The sequence below is a fragment of the Artemia sp. Qi Xiang Cuo genome, chromosome 4 (assembly GCF_049724085.1).
Source record: "Artemia sp. Qi Xiang Cuo chromosome 4, ASM4972408v1, whole genome shotgun sequence".
Lineage (NCBI taxonomy): Eukaryota > Metazoa > Arthropoda > Branchiopoda > Anostraca > Artemiidae > Artemia > Artemia sp. Qi Xiang Cuo.
Genome location: NC_142797.1, coordinates 83,680,102 through 83,698,898, shown reverse-complemented (window position 1 = coordinate 83,698,898; position 18,797 = coordinate 83,680,102). Strand labels below are relative to the sequence as shown.

The following is an 18,797-nucleotide window of genomic DNA, read 5'->3' as shown; positions in this document are numbered from 1 at the left end:
TAGAGTATCTGTCAAAAGATTGCATGAATGGGGTTTTAAGATTTAAGTTGGTTGGAGTCCAAAGTCACTCAATTTCTGAGCAGTTGACTGTGAGTAGTTCTAGGCTAGGAAGGCGGGTTTTTGGGTTAAAAGAGGCTCCAAGATGTATGGCGTTAGTAGAGGAGCACACATCATCTATGAGCTGCCAATAGAAGAAACAACATTTTTGCAAAACAAGAAAAGGTATTACAACGAAAGAAAACGAGGTAATTCTTCTTTCAAGGCTAAGGAGTTGTATAGAGATAAATGTGGCTGTCAGATACATGGGGAGCTCGTAAGATCCATTGACTTCCAATAAAAGAAGTTAAATTTTTGCATAAATGGGGTCTGAAAGTTTCAGTTGGCTGGAATTAAAAGCCATAATGCTGATGTTCCAAGTTTCGAATAATTAACCAAAATTACGCCTTGTAGATTTTGCCACTGAAACCTAATTTCAAATCCCGAATAGCAAAAGACAGAGCGAATTTTGTGCCATAATTTTTGAAAAAGGGGTGACATGTTACCGATCGAAGGGACGGAGGATGAGATACAGAGGCCTCAACACGGGGGAATAGAGTTAAAAGAGAGAGGGACACATCAAAAGAAAGAAGGAGAGGGGCTAGGTAATTTTAACAGATTAAATTTAAATGTATTAAACTATGGATTAAAGCTAAGTTAAGCTAAGTTTATACAGATTAAACTATGGTTAAATGGCATAACAAACAAATTTAGCAATAGAGAAAAGATGGCTTTGAAAATTTAAGCTGCTTTTAAAAATTGACATTGACAGGGTGAATACTGTTAAAGGGAATCTCAGAGGACCAAAAGACCAGACTGATTGCTTGAGGGCCTTTTACTTCTGTGGTTTCTGTAAATATCTTAATTCTTGTTAACCTGTGGCTTTTCCAATCCAAAAACTCTTTAAAAAGGTATTAAAGAATCTTTTATATCGTACCTCATTGACATAAATCTAATGCTGTATTCAACCCTAATGTGCTTTTTCAAGAATTGCCAACTATTTTAACTATTAATGTAAGTTAATGTAGCTTGTTCTTTACATTTCAATGACTTCCTCTTTGCAATAATTAGCTACATATAAAAACTCGTGTTTCACCCACAGTGGTAAGGTTACACGATCACTAGACATTAAATATTTCTAATTTACTTTAAATTATTAGAAAAAGTTTTTATTTTTATTCTAACAGAAATAGCCAAGAGCCGAAGCACTTCTTCATGTGACTAAAAACAATCAATTCAAGTTTACGCTCAAAATAGGCGATAAAGGTAGCAAGCTTATGTTACTGCTAACTGCTCAGTGGACTGGTCCACCACTTCTGACGAATTTAAAGGTTATACAGCAGGTTCTTAGATTATGTGTTGCCAATACTAAAAACATTGATGGCTGATGACCGCTTCATCCTAAAGAGGTTATACCATGCTGAGTTAAAAATGCTAGAAACATTAAGGTGATACGAGACCTTAAAAATCATTTTGCGAGCCTAGGCGTTGGCTGACCCTCTCAAAGACAAAGGGTTCATTAGCAAATACTCTGAGGGGACTAGTTATCATCGAAAACTGTTGAAAATTTATGGTTTAACTGTTAAATATGACTAAAAAAGCAGTGAAACATACTTCCCTTTTCTCGATAAGTTTGTTAATCAAAGTGGTTGACGTCACAGAAAACTCCCAAAGCAACTGCACTTTCCTGAACTTTAAAAGGAAAATTCTGTTCTGTTTAATCGTTAAAAAAAATACTTTCTGATCACTGTAGACTTAAGCGTCTTCTTTTTCAAAATATGACATAGGGGAGAGTGTTGTACCTTTGACCATTTTTTGAAAGAACGATTTTAATGACAATTGTATTTCAACATGAAATGATTTATTAGATTCTTGAAAAACTTTTGTTCTTAAAGCACAGATTTCGTCTCTGGAATATATGTTGCATTAAGTTTTTTTAGGGTAAATTAAAGTCACATAAATATACGCCAACTGGTCAGAGGTACAACGTAGGTCATGTACCTTTGACCACTCTATGTTGTACCTTTGACTACTTTCATGAATAAGTAATAAAAGAAACAGGAACACATTTTCTACTTATTCCTCAGTAAATATCAACTATTCTACATTAAATATTGACCGATCAATTTCAAATCGTAGATGTTCCATTTGACGAGCAGTCCCACAGGTTTTCACTGGAACTTGAAGTTTCAATAGAATATCTTATTGCTCAGTGTGAATCTCCTTTAGATCAGTCCTTACAAATAAAAAGAGCTGGTATCACTTAGTTTCTTTAGATTTTTGATTTTCAAATAGTTTTCATCTAAGTCTATTACTTCTGCAACAAAATGTTTCACATTCCTTTTGCTAGCCAACTTTACAACAAAAAATTCACCTTTAGAAATTTTATTTCTTTCAATATTTTCTTGATCTTACAAATCGGCCAAACCAGCAAAATATGTGTCTTAATCTTCATTATCATCCATCGCTAAATCAGTATCTGGGTCAGAATCACATGTTGAGTTAACCTAAAATAACTATTCTGCTGTTTTTTTTTTCTCCTGGCCTACCTGACTCACTTTTTTCTTTTTCTTATTCTGTGTCTCAATTTTTGCCTTTCCCGGAGAGTCAGTCAATATTCTTGACTTACCTCTCTGCCTCCCTTTGGTGACATCTTTCCTAGGTCCTGCCTTTGGATGAGGTCTAATCATCCGTGGTGAAGTGACTTCAGTAGCATTTTTGGATAAAAAAATAAGTTGCTTCTAGGGTTTCCTCTCCATTCTGATTCCAATTTTTAGTGACAAGTGGTCCGTCTGTTATAGTTGAAGATGAAAATTCATGTTCCGTGAAAATATTTTCATTGAGTGGCAATAATACAGCTACCTTAAAGCCATTTACAATGTTAGTCGGCTTTAACATTTACAAATTTTAAGCCATTTACATCATATATTGTGATAGGCTTGCCAAAATTGCCAGGTGTCAACATCCAATCATTTACTGCAACGTTATAAAAGGTGTTGAAAAGTCCAAAAACAGACCTTTCTAGTGGCTGTATTTTGTGACTGGTGTGGGGATGAAATGTTAATAAATGTATCTTAGAAGGTTTTGCAAAAGTGATCGCTGGTATGGTCACGTACCTCTTGTGTTTGTCCATCGGAAGAATTACTGGTGTACTAGCTGGCTTAACGTGCTTAATGAAGTGTTCCAGAAATTCCAGAAATAAGTTTTTATTGGACCACCCTGACTGATTTGCTGCTCCAATAGTGCCTGATGGTCCGCCTATCAACATAAAATCTTTAAAATTGACCCTGGGAAATATTAACATTGGTGGAATGCTGATACCAGCAACATTTATGGCGCAAAAACACCTTCGAGATGTTTTTTCTGAGTGATTTCTTGGGTCTGAGTTAAATATCCTTGCCGATTTGTTTCAAGGTTATCTAGGTTGCTCAGACAAAATAAAAGGAGAAAGGGGGAGGGGGCATTCTAAATAATAATCGTATAAATTATGCTAAATAAGTCACGTTTTTTTTTTACTTACTAATACTTTTTTTCCGTCATATAATACCATGTTGTACCATTGACCGGTCAAAGGTACACTATTTTTTGCGGTCATAGGTACAACACACAACCATTATTTATTAAATGCATTTATTCAGTTATAAAATTACGAATTTAAGATTGAAATACTATGCTTTTTATTTACTCCAAAGATATAACTGTAATATTAAACAGTGAAAAGTAGATCATTATTAATATAAAAAAGAGCATAATAAAAAAAATCAGTACATGAAAATACTTACTTTTAGAGATGAAAACGGATAAAAATTTTTTTAAAAATCTGCAAGCATGTGTTGATCTTAATAGCATGTATAGCAGCGCTCCTAGGAGCTAATGCATGTAACGGCATATTTAACTGCCAAAAAATATGTAAGATGGCAGCACAAAACACGGTGGTCAAAGATACATGCCGGTAAGAGGTACAACACTTTCCCCTACATTTGATACCGCGCGTACTGACCCTGGAAACATATGTTATAACCTTAGTTTAGTTGCTAGTGGTCGGACAAAAAAAACAGGTTTTTCCATAGGCTTTTCGTGATGTGTACATAGGAATCGCGCGTGCGCAAAGACGGAGTATGGATCTTGTGTGTTATTTAAATCTGGGTCACTTGTTTTTAATGGAGAGTATATCCTTTGTATTCTGATCATGTGAGTTTCATCGAAACTGGAATTCTTTATCTCTGGCAGAGAACGGGGGAAGTTAAATGGTTTTGATAAAATTTCCGAGAAAGTATGTGTCAACTTTTAGTTTTCTTTCGTTGACTCGGATCTATTATCCAAGTGCTGCAAGTTATGGCAAGACTTTCCAATCAATTCTAAATAATTAGGCCGCAGAAACTAAAAGAGTCTATAGCGGAAGAGATAGGGCGATTCATTAAGGTATCGAATGGCCTTAATACTAGAACCTATAGAGGTCTATTACTTGTGCTGAATTTCAAATGTTCTAGTCTAACAATGAGCTCTCAGTTTTTGTGTTACGAATGCTAGTAACGTAAGGTTATAGTAACGTTATAGTAACTAGCAGCGTTAAGAGTCGATAGCCGCCTAAAACAAGTTTCTTGGTGAAACATTGTTTTACTGCATGTGGGAGGGAGACTAGGTCCCAAATCAAGCCACTCGGTAAAAAAGAACGAGAAGATAGAAAAATGACAAAGAAGATACAGTTCTAATTAAACCTCTGGTTTTTAGACGTGGTAAAAAAACCTGGTCGAAATAGTGTTTTTGCTTCCTTTTTTGTACTTGTTCCTTATTTTCAAAATTAATAATTAAAATTTTGACATAGAGTAAGTCAATTTCGATCTGAGAATCAATTATTAAGCGATTATTATTATTATTATTATTATTATTATCATTATTATGGTAGAAGGACTCATAGAAATTAGTTTAGCCTCTGGGAACAAAGCTCCATTGCATCCACACACGGAACCCACCCTCCCCTTCATCCGAAAAAAAATGTAGCAAAAATATACATTTGACTATTAGTGCCCCCTCTTTTAGTGATATTTTGATATAGGGCTTGTCTATTTATTTTCCCCCCAATATAGAAGAACCTTTCTTAGTAGTGTCAAACGGTCCACTGCTATTTTGCTCTTCTCCAGATCCCAGTCCTCCAGCTTCAAATCAGCTTTGGCAGGCAACACTAATCCCTCAGAAGAGAGAAGAGGTTCACCTAAAATTTGCCAGCCGTCAGCGGCAAGCCACACCTGGTCCTCAGAACTAGTACTAGCAAGATACTTTCTTTCTCTCACCTCATTTTCCTTCTCAAAGGGTCTTTCCTTTTCTTATACCACGGTTAATGCATCGCATTTTAGGGGTATTAGCCCCTTGGTCATTATTTTCTTTTCGCAGTCATTATTGTCTTATTGTCTTGGCTGCGCACCCCACAAAATGTCCTACCTCGTGGTCAGACTTGACAGGACGACCAGTGGCTGGACAGTAACTGATATTAGTAGTAATTAGTAGTAATCAGTAAAACTGATATTAGACGCTTATTTGTGTATACTACTGTGAGTGGCCCCACAAGAACGTTTTCACCACTACAACCCTCATTAAGTGATTAAATCTTTATTCGTCATTTTGGGCTATTAAACGTCAATTAAGCGCTCGTAGGCTTCAATGCAAGATTTAAACGCGGAGTTAACCCATTTGGGTTCTATACCACTTAAATATTTTTAATGAACAAAAAAGTTGAGGCATGTGTTACTCGTGTCACCCATTATTCTTGCAAAATAGAAAAAAAAATTCCAACGCTGCTGCATACACACCTTGTACGACTGTTGTTTTTGTCTTTTTTTTCCAAATAATCTTGTAAGTGCAGTTGTATTTTATGTTTTGTAGTTTCTAAAAACAAACTCTGTCTTAACTGCATCTACATCCAAATAATATACAAACGGCTCAAACTAAAAAAATTAAAGCTTATTTTCGTTAGTAACTATATTTTATGTCAAGTTTGTGGGTATAGAATAAAAACACTGGCATCGGTAGTAGTCCGATTGTTTAGCAATTTAGATACGCTATTCGACATACTTCAGTCTTTTCTTCAGTACTGGTAGCTAGCTACGACAAGTTTACCATAAGTATAACAAATATTTGAGAAGAAAAGAGGAATTTTTTTTCGTCTGTTTTATTTAAGAATGTTTTGAAGCCTACTTTGGTGTATATTTTAATTTTGATAGCCAGTTGTTACCCAACTAACTGTAATTACTCCGAAAGTTTGGCAAGAATAAAAAAAATTCACTATTCTTGTATATACTTAAGAAGCTTTTGTTAAACATACTTTAACTTATCTTTCAGTTCTGGTAGCCTGCTATGACCAACATGCTTATCAAGTTCTTTATGAATTTTCCTCTGAATCTCGGGGTAAGATGTGACATAGAGGATCAAGAAGCCAAGGGTATTGCTAGTTGTTTCCGATCCAGCAACGAAGAGGTCCATGCTTGAAGTGATCAGTTGTTCCTCTATAAGAAATGTTTCCTTAAATTTAACACAGAATCTCATGGTATAGATGACGTTTGTGTACGAAAACTTTAAGTAATACTTTATTTTGGGGCTTGTCTCCTGTTTAGTGTACGAATTTTTTTTTATAAGGACGATGGATACCAACGTGGAGTTAAAATTAAAGACGACTTATCAATTATTCAAAAATAATGAAAAAATTATAAAATATTCAAGGATAGTTTTAGATAATAATACAAACTATTTCAGATTTAAAAATAGGTTTCCAATCTATAAGGTAAAAATTGAATATTTCAAATATTATGCATTAATACACTGATGTTATATTGATGGATTGATATTATAAAATATAATCGCGTTAATTTCAAGAGCTTTCATTAATCTATTTATTTCTCAGTATTACAATGATAAAAGAGAAATTGCTTGAAATATATGTTGCTTTCAGTAAAGTGCGACAGCACTCGTGGTATAATTAAGGTGTAAGAGGGACAACTTCCCAGTCCCAGTTCGTATATCTAGTAGTTTCTGTTCGTTTTGAGTTTGAGTTGAACATCAGATTTTATTTTCGGTACACTATAAGTTCATTTTTGGTTCCGGTTTTTCTTAAGTCTAATATCTATTTCTTTTAACTTTAATAATACTAAAATTACCATTACTGTTACTGACAGCTGATCACAGCACCAAGCCACCTGTGGCCGACACAGCTGCACATACTTTTCATCAACTCCAATAGCTGAAGGCTTCACTCTGTCCTCCCTCACATGAAGTTACAACTTCCTTTAAATCCATGTTTATGATATCTTCCCACTCCATTCACGGATGTTTTTTTTTGCTCCCAGATTGCCGAAAGTATCATTTTGGTAACTTATCATTCTTCATACTTAAAATAAGCCCTATATATCCTAACCTTTCTCCAATATAGCCCTTCAAAATGGGGTCAAATGATATTTTTTATACAAATCATTGTTTTATACATGGCTATTCAAGCGAGTGAGCAAAACCAGGGACGTAACTAGCATGGGTTTTGCAAAGAGAGGACTCAGAAACATCCACCCCCTTTGCCAAAGTCAAAGAATAACTCCCCCACTCTGATCCCATTTCCGTGTTAAATTATTGTTCTTTATATAAATAAGATAAATAAGAACATGGGCATACGCAAACTAAGCATCGCATCAATTAACAAGAATAATTAAAGCAGTAGTACAGCTTTATTGAAAAAATATCGTTCATTGTTGATTCCTACGATAGTTCATTCAGAAATAAACAGGACGATTCCAAACAATATTTCTTCCCTCGTTTAGAAGAGACGTATATAAGAACGTATAGAGATTGTGAATATAGATCTTGACACAATGAAAATCAAAGAAATGTGGGGGAACACATGAACCCGACTTATCAAATGCAAAACACTGACAATAAAATTGGAACATTGATTCCTTTGATGATGGTTGACTTACAATCGATGTTGGTGAAAAGCATAGTTTTCTATTAATTCGTTTATATTTCGTTCATACCCTTTCAAAATCCATCATGTCAATTACATCAGTTGGAAATAGCTAAGGATAGTTTTAAGAAATCCTATCCTTAGACAGTTCCTCTAGAAAACATCTAGCATTTTGTCCACAGTCTTTGGAAGTGCCCTTTTTTAGATTCGTATTTGACGATTGTCATTCCCGTCGCTCCCAGTATCCTAATCTTAGTCCTGCTACGTATCTTCATATTCTTTCAAACATGAAAAACCACCCTGTGCCTTGGTTTATTCTACACTTTGCACTTTCACTACATCCCCCATCCTTACTAATAAGACTACTTAGGTAAGTAAAGCTATCCACTTGGCCAATCTATTCATTATCTAGCATCACCTCTTCATTCTTTTATATTCCTAATTCAAGCGACTTAGTCTCCCTAATATCAGTTTTCAATCCTATTCTCGCACCAAAGACTCTAAAAACTCTAAGCCTGCATCCATTTCGCTAAAATTTTTATCTTGGACATTCAAATAATCAGCACAATTATCACCAAGTGCTAATAAATTCAACCTATGACATGAAAAGTATTCAGCATAGCATTATAAGGATACCTGAGCACCGATAGGCAGTTTCAGCTAGTATTTACTATTATAGTGAATATTATTTTGCAATATATTATTTATATTATATTATTTTTATATATATTTTTTTTAATAATATATTATATTTTAATAATATATTATTTTGTAATAACAATCATACACCGGATGTTAAATGATAGTAAATTATAATAAATAAAAAATTTTCGCTTCTTTCCTAACAATACCCTATCCATTTATTTTGGAGGCTATCCATTTATTTATTAACAGATGCTGTTTTTATATGGATGTCTTAGAGAATTAAATTAAAGAGAATCCGAAAAAAAACTTAAAAAAAAGAAAAGAGCGATATTAAAACTTAAGGCGAGCAGAAATAAAGTCCTTTTATAATTCAAACTTAAAAAAAGAAAAGAAATTGCCCCAAGGAATAAATGAAACCCAAAACAGACAGAATTCATGGTTGCCCCGTTAGGGGAAACCTACTAATGATCCAACACTAGACCATAACAACCAAAAATTAAAGTAAACAATCTAACATAAAGATAACAGATAAAGAACCTGATACATATTAAATAAAAAATAAGTTTTTCAACTGTAAGTCAGGAGCAACATTAAAACTTAGAACAAGCAACAATTGCCCCTTATCGGAGCGGGCTGAAACGAACAAAAGTTTCAGCCAGTTTTAGCTAATATGCACTATTCTAGTGAATATTATTGCGCAGTTATAACAATCATATATTGGATATTAAATAATAGTAAAATATAACAAATAAAACATTTTCCTCTTCTTTCTTAACAATCTCATATGCATTTATATGCAAGCTTTAAATGATGCTGTTTTTTATCGATGTTTTAGAGGATTAAACTAAAGAAAATCAGAAAAAAATAGTATTTCAAAAATGCACCCGTATAAAAACGTAAGACGAGCAGAAACTTAAAATAACAGAACCAAAACGGACAAAAATTAGAATAAATGACCATTTCAAACCTAAAGACAATAGATACTGATACAGATGAATAAATAACATTAAAACGATTTAATATTAAATTAAATATTCCAGTCAAACTTACAACGAACAAGATTTACTTTGGACAGAAGTTTAGCTACTGCCCCCTTTTCCCTCTTCTAACCGTACAAGTTCTAAAGCCTATTGCTTCATTTTGTTTAATCGAAAATTATTTGTACTTTAAAAAAAACTATTTGTAATAAGTCATTAGCGGCAAATACGAGTAAAAAATAAATCACTATAATAGTCCAGATCACTGGAAAAAAAACTAATGAAAATAAACTAACTGTTTAGTATATAATTATATTAGCCCCTGGAAACTCGGGAATTGAAGTTTTTTTTTCACTTTTACTTTTTAATTTTCTTATTGATCCTATTTTCTATTGACTTTTAAATTTTGCTATTGATTAATATAATGAATATTTCTCAATATTTCACGCCTTTGGTTTAGGAATTAAAACGTTCGATTGTAATTTACCAGTTTTAATTAGCATCTCTGGATTTATCTTAACGTCCCCCTCAACGTCCCCTGAAATATTTTCAACTAAATGTCCTTAGTTATTCCTGAGATATTGAAGATACGCTGTTTTGACAACCGAGATGCACATATTGTCTTTTAACCGAGTGTAACATCTACTTTGCCATTTTTGAAACTTTCAACTTAATACCATTAACTGTTACTGAGATTAATTAAAAAAACATTTTCCACATGATAAGTTTTTCAAAGAAATGTAAAAGAGCTCCATTATTCCAAAAATGAGCAACAATCAAATCAAATAATCTACCAAGCGTGAAACTACCACAAATCAGCATCAATAAAGAAATGAAACCCAAAACGAACAGAAATTACAATAAATAACCGAGTCAAACTCAAAACGAGTAGAAATTAACATGAGTAGAGCTCAAAACCCTATGCTTTCCCAGGGCCCGAACATAATTTGCATTTTACTGAAAAAATATAAATTTTTTTACTTTAATAACTTTAATAAATCAAATAGCATTAACATTTTGATTAATAAATATCAGTATATGTACATTAAACTGACAGTGCACATTCAATTTTATTTTTTTTCACTTTACTGTAAAAATATAAACGTTTTTACTTTTATAACTTTAATAAATCAAATAATATTAACATTTTGATTACTAAATATCAGTATGTAAATTAAACTGACAGTGCACATTCATTTTTATTTTTTTCAATTTACTGAAAAAATATAAATGTTTTTACTTTTATAACTTTAATAAATCAAATAATATTTACATTTTGATTACTAAATATCTGTATATGTATATTAAAGTGACAATGCACATTCATTTGTATTTTTTTTCAGTAAAGTGCAAATTATGTTCTGGCCTTGGGAAGGCATAGGGGTTTTGAGCCCTACTCATGTTAATTTCTGCTCGTTTTGAGTTTGACTCGGTTATTTATTGTAAGTTCTGTTTGTTTTTGGTTTCATTTATTTATCAATGCTGATTTGTGGTAGTTTCACGCTTGGTAGATTATTCGATTTTATTTTTGCTCATTTTTGGTGTAATGGAGTTCTTTACTTTTCTTTGAAAAACTTACTTTGGGGAAAAAGTTTTTTTTAACTAATTTCTGTTCTTTTTATATTGACATAGTCTTTTCAGGGAGAAAGAAAATAATACTTCAAAAGTGTTCGTGTTTCTAAGACTTTATAGCTTGGCCTGCTATTTGTATGCTGGAGAAACATTTTCAGTAATTTTTAACAACATACACCCTTTTAAAAATCTGGACATAAATAGTAGGTTTTAATTTAGTATCATACCTCCTCTAGTTGACCTGAAATAGAAAACTTGATACTATTCGCAAAAAAATATGTTGACTTTCCTTGATAGCTTGGATACACTTTCTCTATTTTGATTTGGTTAAATTTCAAGAGCGAAAGTAGCCCGAAAGTTTGAATAGAATACCCTCAGTCGTTCTTGGGATACTGCTGAGATGCCTTATTGGGAATTATCATTAACACAGGGCATTTTGATTTAATCTTAAGGCAACATTTAGTTTTTAAGCATAATGGGCAAATGGGAGGGTGGTCGTGTGAGGGGGACTAGTTGCCTTCCAATCACTTTCGACTATAAAAGGGCCTTAACCCTTTCTAATACATTATAATACATTGTACCCACGTCGATCTTTACCATAAAAATGTCAAGCCTTCCAATCACTTTTGACAAATAAATAGGGCACTAGCCCTTTCAATTTCAAATCGAAAGAGCCCTTTTTGAGTTTCTACGACAACGCTTTCTATAAACACCTAAAATGGCCCCAGTATAAATTAAAACCCTTGCCCTGAGGGCTGTGAGGGGGTTGTCATCCTCAAAGACTTAATTTCAAGAACTTTCAACTGCGTTAAACAAAACGGCTATCTCAAAATTTTGATTGGATGTGTTTGGGAAAATGGTGGTCGTGAGAGGGGCGTTAGTTGCTCTCCAATTACTTTCAACTATTAAAAAGGGCACTAGCACTTTAAATTTCCAATTGAATGATCCCTTTTAAATTTTCTACGGCAATTCATTGAATAAAAACCTTAGATGCCCCCAGGGCATAACTTACAACCCTTGCTCTGAGGGCTGGGGGGGGGGGAGGTCGTCATCCTCAAAGACCTAATTTCCAGAACTTTCAACTACGTTGAAGAAAATTACTATCTCAAAATTTTGATTGGATATGTTTGGGGAAATGATGGGCGTGAGAGGGGGGTTAGTTGCCCTTCAGACACTTCCGACTGTGAAAAAGGACAGTGGTCCTTTCAATTTCCAATTGAATGAGTCCTTTTTGAAGTTTCTACGACAAAGCTTTCAATAAAAACCCTATAACCCCAGGGCATAACTTACAACCCTTGCCCTGAAGGCTGTGAGGGGGTTGTCATGCTCAAAGACATAATTTCCGGACCTTTAAGCTACGTTGAAAACGTGGTTGAATCCTCAAAAACATATTTTCTTTCTGGAAATCAACTACGCTGAACAAAATGGCTATCTCAAAATTTTGATTGGATGTGTTTGGGGAAATTGAGGGCGTGGAAGGGGTGTTAGTTGCCTCCCATCACTTTCAACAATTAAAAAGGGCGCAAGCCATTCCAATTTTCGATTGAATGAACCCTTTTCGAAGTATCAACGACGATTATTTCGATACGAAGTGCCCTGGTCTAAAGTGCACAAAGTGCACTCACTTTCGACTGTCGACTATTAAAAAAGGCACTATTCCTTCGAACTTCCAATCGAATGCACCCTTTTTCAAGTTTCTACGACAAAGCTTTCAATAAAAACCTTATATGCCCCCAGGGCATAATTTGTAACCCTTGCCCTGAGGGCTCTGAGGGGTAGGGGTTGCCATCCTTAAAGAACTAATTTCCAGAACTTTCAACTACGTTGAACAAAATGGCTATCTCAAAATTTTAGTTGAATGTGTATGGATAAATGGTGGGCATGAGAGGGGGGTTAGTTGCCCTCCAATCACTTTCGACTATTAAAAAGGGCAGTAGCCCTTTGAATTTCCCGTCAAATGAGCCCCTTTTCAAGTTTCTACGACAAAGATTTCAATGAAAACTTTATATGCCCCAAGGGCATAACTTATAACCCTTGCCCTGAAGACTGTGGGGGAGTGTCCTCAAAAACACAATTTCTATCTGGAAATCAACTACGCTGAACAAAATGGCTATCTCAAAATTTTGAATAAATGAGTTTATGTAAATGGTTGGTGTGGAAGAGTTGTTGGCTGCCTTCCAATTCCTTTCGAGTATTAAAAAGGGCACTAGCCATTTCAATTTTCAATTGAAGGAGCCCATTTTGAAGTTTCTACGACAAAGCTTTCTGTAAAAACCTTATATGCCCCCAGGGCATAATTTGTAACCCTTGCCCTGAGGGCTCTGAGGGGTAGGGGTTGCCATCCTTAAAGAACTAATGTCCAGAACTTTCAACTACGTTGAACAAAATGGCTATCTCAAAATTTTGATTGGATGTGTATGGATAAATGGTGGGCGTGAGAGGGGGGTTAGTTGCCCTCCAACCACTTTCGACTATTAAAAAGGGCACTAGCCATTTCAATTTTCAATCGAAGGAGCCCATTTTGAAGTTTCTACGACAACACTTTCTATAACAACCTTATATGCCCCCAGGGCATAACTTACAACCCTTGCACTGAGGGCTGTAGGGGGGAGGTTCATTCTCAAAGACCTAATTTTCAGAATTTTAACTACGTTGAACAAAATGGCTATATCAAAATTTTGATTGGATGTGTTTGGGAAAAGGTTGGCGTGAGAGCGGGGTTAGTTGGCCTCCAATCACTTTCGACTATTAAAAAGGGCACTAGCCCTTTGAATTTCCAATCGATGAGTCTTTTTTGAAGTTTCTACGACAATGCTTTCTATAAAACCTTATATGCCCCCAAGGCATAACTTACAACCCTTGCCCTGAAGGCTGAGGGGAAGTGTCCTCCTCAAAACATAATTTCTATCTGGAAATCAACTACGCTGAACAAAATGGCTATCTCAAATTTTTGATTGGATGTGTTTTGGGAATAGCGGGCTTGGAAGGGGTGTTAGTTACCGTTTTGATCACTTTCGACTATTAAAAAAGGCATAAGCCACTCCAATTTCAAATTGAATGAGCCCTTTTCGAAGTTTTTACGGCAACTTCTTCGATACAAAGTGCCCTGGTCTAAAGGGAAAAAATAATAAATAATACATTGTGCCAACATAGTTCTTATATGTCCCAGGGCATAACTTAAAACCCTTTCCCTGAGGGCTGTGGGGGAGTGTCCTCCTCAAAAATATAATTTTTATCTGGAAATCAACTATGCTGAACAAAATGGCTGTCTCAAAATTTTGATTGGATGTGTTTGGGGAAATGGTGGGCAAGGAAGGGTTGTTAGTTGCCTTCCAATCAGTTTCGACTATTAAAAAGGACATTAGCCGTTCCAATTTCCAATCAATTGAGCCCTTTTCCAAGTTTCTACGACAACTCCTTCGATACGAAGTGCCTTGGTATGGAATAAGAAAATAAATAATACATTGTGCCAACGTCGTTCTTTACTTAGGCAGCGCTATTGCGCTACCTATGATATCTGACATATTGCACACACCATTTTAACAAGATGCATGTACATAGTATCTTGTGAGTTAGTACTACATCCCCTGAAATTTTGAACAAAAATCATTAGCTGATCTTGATATATTGCACTTATACCCCTTTGACAACCGGGATGCACATAGCTGTATATTGATTAAGTTCAATATCCCCTTAACATTCTTTGAAGGTTTCAACTTAATACCTTTCACTATTCCTGAGATATGGCAGACGTGTCGTTTTGAAAGCCTGAATGCATATTGTGTCTTTTATTTTGAATGATATCCCTGCCAGAGACATACTTATTAGATCTCTTGACTAACTTGAACAAAGTGACTGGTTCATTAATTTGACCAGTGTTAAGGGGATCCAAAAAGACAAGGCCCTTTGCCCTTCAAGCACTGTTCAACATGCCCTGAAATTTTCAACTTAATGCCCTTAGTCGTTCCTGAGATGTTGCTGATGCACCCTGTCAACAATCCACATGCACAAAGTGTGTTTTGATTTTTTTTTTTCGGCAGTCCTTTCAAAAAGCTCTAGGGGGGCACATCATTCCCATAGCAATAATTATTTGACCTTTAGACTATTTGAACAGGCTGGCTATTTCAAAATTTTTATCGAATGTTTTTCGAATGTTTAAAAGGACATTGGAGGGTATCTCCCTCAACATTCTCCGAAAGTAGTCACAAGTAGACGTAGTACCAGTTGCAAGCAGTCGCAGTTGCAGTTTGTCACCTAATTTATTTCATTCCTCTGATAATATTATGGCAATACGACTTGGTAACCTTGTATTTATAAATGTATATCTTCCCTGTGATCCGAAACGTCTAGCTTCACTTACTAAGTTTTCTAATGCCTGCTCATCCCTTAAAACTCTGTTATGCAACATTGAAATGCATAGGTAGCGTTGGCTAATGATATGTGACTTCAATTGTGATGTTCATAGCTCCTTTACTCGTACCAACCTAGTTTGAGATTCGTTGCCACTTGATTACCGCATAGTACCCAAAGCTCTTAATTACAGTTACATTCATAATAGTGGTATTGTGACCAATATTGATCAGTGTATCTGCTCCGCCGATGTTCCCTGTTCTGTCGTTAATGTTGACGAAGACGAACGTGATTTTGACCACCTTCCCCTTTCCTTTACTATGACATTAACCGCTGATCCATCTAATTATCCTTGTGCTACTAATAAAAAATGGTGTATGAAACAAGAGTAGAGCCAGGCCAAATGGCCTTTATATATTTCTACTCTAACAGCTCTGTTGTCCTGCGTTTTAATCAACTTTTATCAAAACCTTATCAACTTTTATCAGCGTTTTAATCAAGACCCCTTTTAATCAACTGTGCACGAGGGTTTTTTCGCCACAAGCCAGAGTGCAACTGAATGTTTTCTACCTTCACTTAGCTGAGTGCATGAAACAAGCTGAGAATGTGGCTGTACCCCCTGTCCGGGTTAAACTCAAAAGTCGAAGTACAATTCGGAAAGAAGACCCGGGTCTTAAAGCCATCAAAAATCGTGCTAAATTATGGCTTCGCATCTGGATTGCGTGTGGGCGGCCCTTGCGAGGACAAGTGTTTGATATAAAAAGTAAGACCAAAGTGGAGTTTAAACGGTATCTTCGTTTGGTTCGATATAATGGTGCTGAGTTCCCTAAAAGTACAGTACAATGGAAAGAAGTAATTAATCCGTCTAAATCTGATTCATTAGGGACCAGTGTTATTATCCAAGATTCGTCTTGGCTTAGGCATTAAAAAATACTTTTTGTAAGAGTGGGTTTAGTGTTCAATATCATTTTCAGTGCTTAGTTTCTAAATTTTTGCCACCTAAGGTTTTGCAACATCATGTTATTCCCGTCTTAACTAAAAGTATTGTTAATTGTATGCTTAAACTTAAGTCTAAATCGAGTGATCTTGATGGGATTAGCACTCACCATTTACGTTTTGATTGTCCGGCACTAGTCACTCAGCTCCAGTTACTTTCTCAGTTCTGTTTATGTTTGTCAATGGTGCCTGATTCCTTCCTTTGCCGAAGGGTTAGTTCGATTCTTAAACGTGGATGAGACCCTTTTGATTGCAGTTCATATAAGCCCATCACTTTTGCTTGTAATATTAGTAAGGTTTTTGAATAAGTCCTGCTCCCATATATTTTTGAACGAACTACGAAAGACTCCAAAGACCAATTTGGATTTCAACCCTGTATCGGGTGCCAACATGCGCATAAGGTAAGTAAAATAGTAAGTAAGTATTACGGCACTAGACCCTTAAGGTTCAAACCGGCGGTGCTGATCTCCATTTTGTGGCCCTTCAGCAAGGAAGTGCAATGGGGGGCTGGGGACCATCCATCCTGTGCTTTCGCACACCAATGCGCATAAGGTCTTAGCTTCAACTCTTTATGATGCCCCGCCTAAAGGTTATGAATTACATATTTGCGCTTTGGATTTGTCTAAAGCCTTCGATAGTATTTTCCATGCACAAATGTGGCACTCTTTGTCAGAGTTTGGAGTGAACCCTTTTGTCATTCATGTACTTAAATTTGGGTATAGTAATTCGTTTCTTCGTTTAAAATCTGGTAGAGGGTACTGCGGTAATATACCAGTTCAATCTGGAGTACGACAGGGTGGAGTGCTATCACTTTATCTATTTAATGCTGGCATTCAAAATATGTTATTAGGAATCAAGCCTTCTTATTTTATAATTTATCTCATGTGTCTTATATTGGGTATGCGGACGACCTGCTAGTTTTAAGCCGAACCAAGTCTATTTTTGCATTATCTGTGCAACGTATTTCTATGATGTTTCGGGATGTTGGTCTGTTTTTGAATTTTGATTAATGCGAATATTTAGTTTTCAATCCCAAATCGTCAGCTCATAATTTGTCCTGTGGATCCTCATTAATTCTCAATGTTACGAGTTTACGGGGGTTAGGAATTAGTATTTATTCTACACTCACTTTTTTGCGACTTCAAGTTCTGAGAGATGTTATAGAAAAGTGGAAGATCGGATATGCGAAAATTGTGCCTAACCGTGGAAAATATTCACGCAGAGCAAGGTAAAATGTATTCCACATATTGTGACCATTCTCTCTCGTTTTTAAGTGGAATGTATTCGTTATTGAATAAGAATGATTTTCGCCAGATCTGTATCGCTTATTTTAGATATTGCAATTTTTTGCTGTAACTCCCCACTTGATATTGTAATACACATATTGATAAGAAGTATCGTGCTACCGAAATCATGCAATCGTTTGAGTTGCTTGGTAATAATTTAAAAAGACATGCCTTTGTGTCCCTAGGCCCAAACCATAATATTATCCGTGTGTTTTTGTCAGTGATTAAGGATTAAGTTATCTTTGTTTCTCTGTATTTGATTTTTCTTTCTGTTTAGTGTACTTTACTCCGCTTGTTTTGTATAAGTGTGGGTTATAAATAAATTATTATTATTATTATTTTTAGTTTCAAGTTGTAACAGTCGGAAGTACTCACAGTCGCAGTTGCAGCCACAGTAGTAGTAGAAGTAGTAGATGTAGTGGCCCTGAAATTTTCAAGTTGATATCCTTACCCTTTCCTAAGATATTGACGATACGCCATTTCGATAACTTGGATGCAGGTAGTTTCTTTTGATTTAGCTCAGGAGACCCCTCAACATTCCCAAAAAATTTCAACTAAATACCCTGAACCTTTACTGATATATCCAGGATCAAACATTCCTCCCTTGCCCAATTAATCCTGCATGTAAGAAATGGATGAATTGCATAATTTAAATTCCTTGCTCTGGGGCTGTGGGGGCATGGCATCACCAGAGGCATAGCTATTAGACGTTGAGAATGTTTTGAATAAAATGTCTTTTAAGAGTTCTATCAGTGATAAGGAACATCTAAAAGTGCAAGAGGGAGAAGGGGGCTGGTTGCCCTAAGTTCCTTTTTCAACATCTCTCTCAACATGCCTTTAAAGATTCAACTTTATGCCCTTAGCCGTTCCTTATATTGCTGTTTTGCCCTTTTGACAACCCTCCTGCATATCATGTATTTTTATTTTGCTTGACATCTCCGTCAACATTTTCTAAGAGTTTCACATTAATTTCTTTAGCCTTTAGAAGACTCG

At 35.4% G+C, this 18,797-nt stretch overlaps 1 protein-coding gene across 1 annotated transcript in view; it reads right to left on the bottom strand.

The window, feature by feature from the left end:
• The window catches only part of LOC148953540 (methyl farnesoate epoxidase-like), a 100,176-nt gene that overhangs the window by 27,793 nt on the left and 53,586 nt on the right, over positions 1-18,797 (bottom strand). Inside the window, exon 8 of the mRNA XM_089087732.1 lies at positions 6,356-6,536. Coding sequence (XP_088943858.1) covers positions 6,356-6,536 — 181 coding nt within the window. The remainder of the gene's footprint in view (positions 1-6,355; positions 6,537-18,797) is intronic.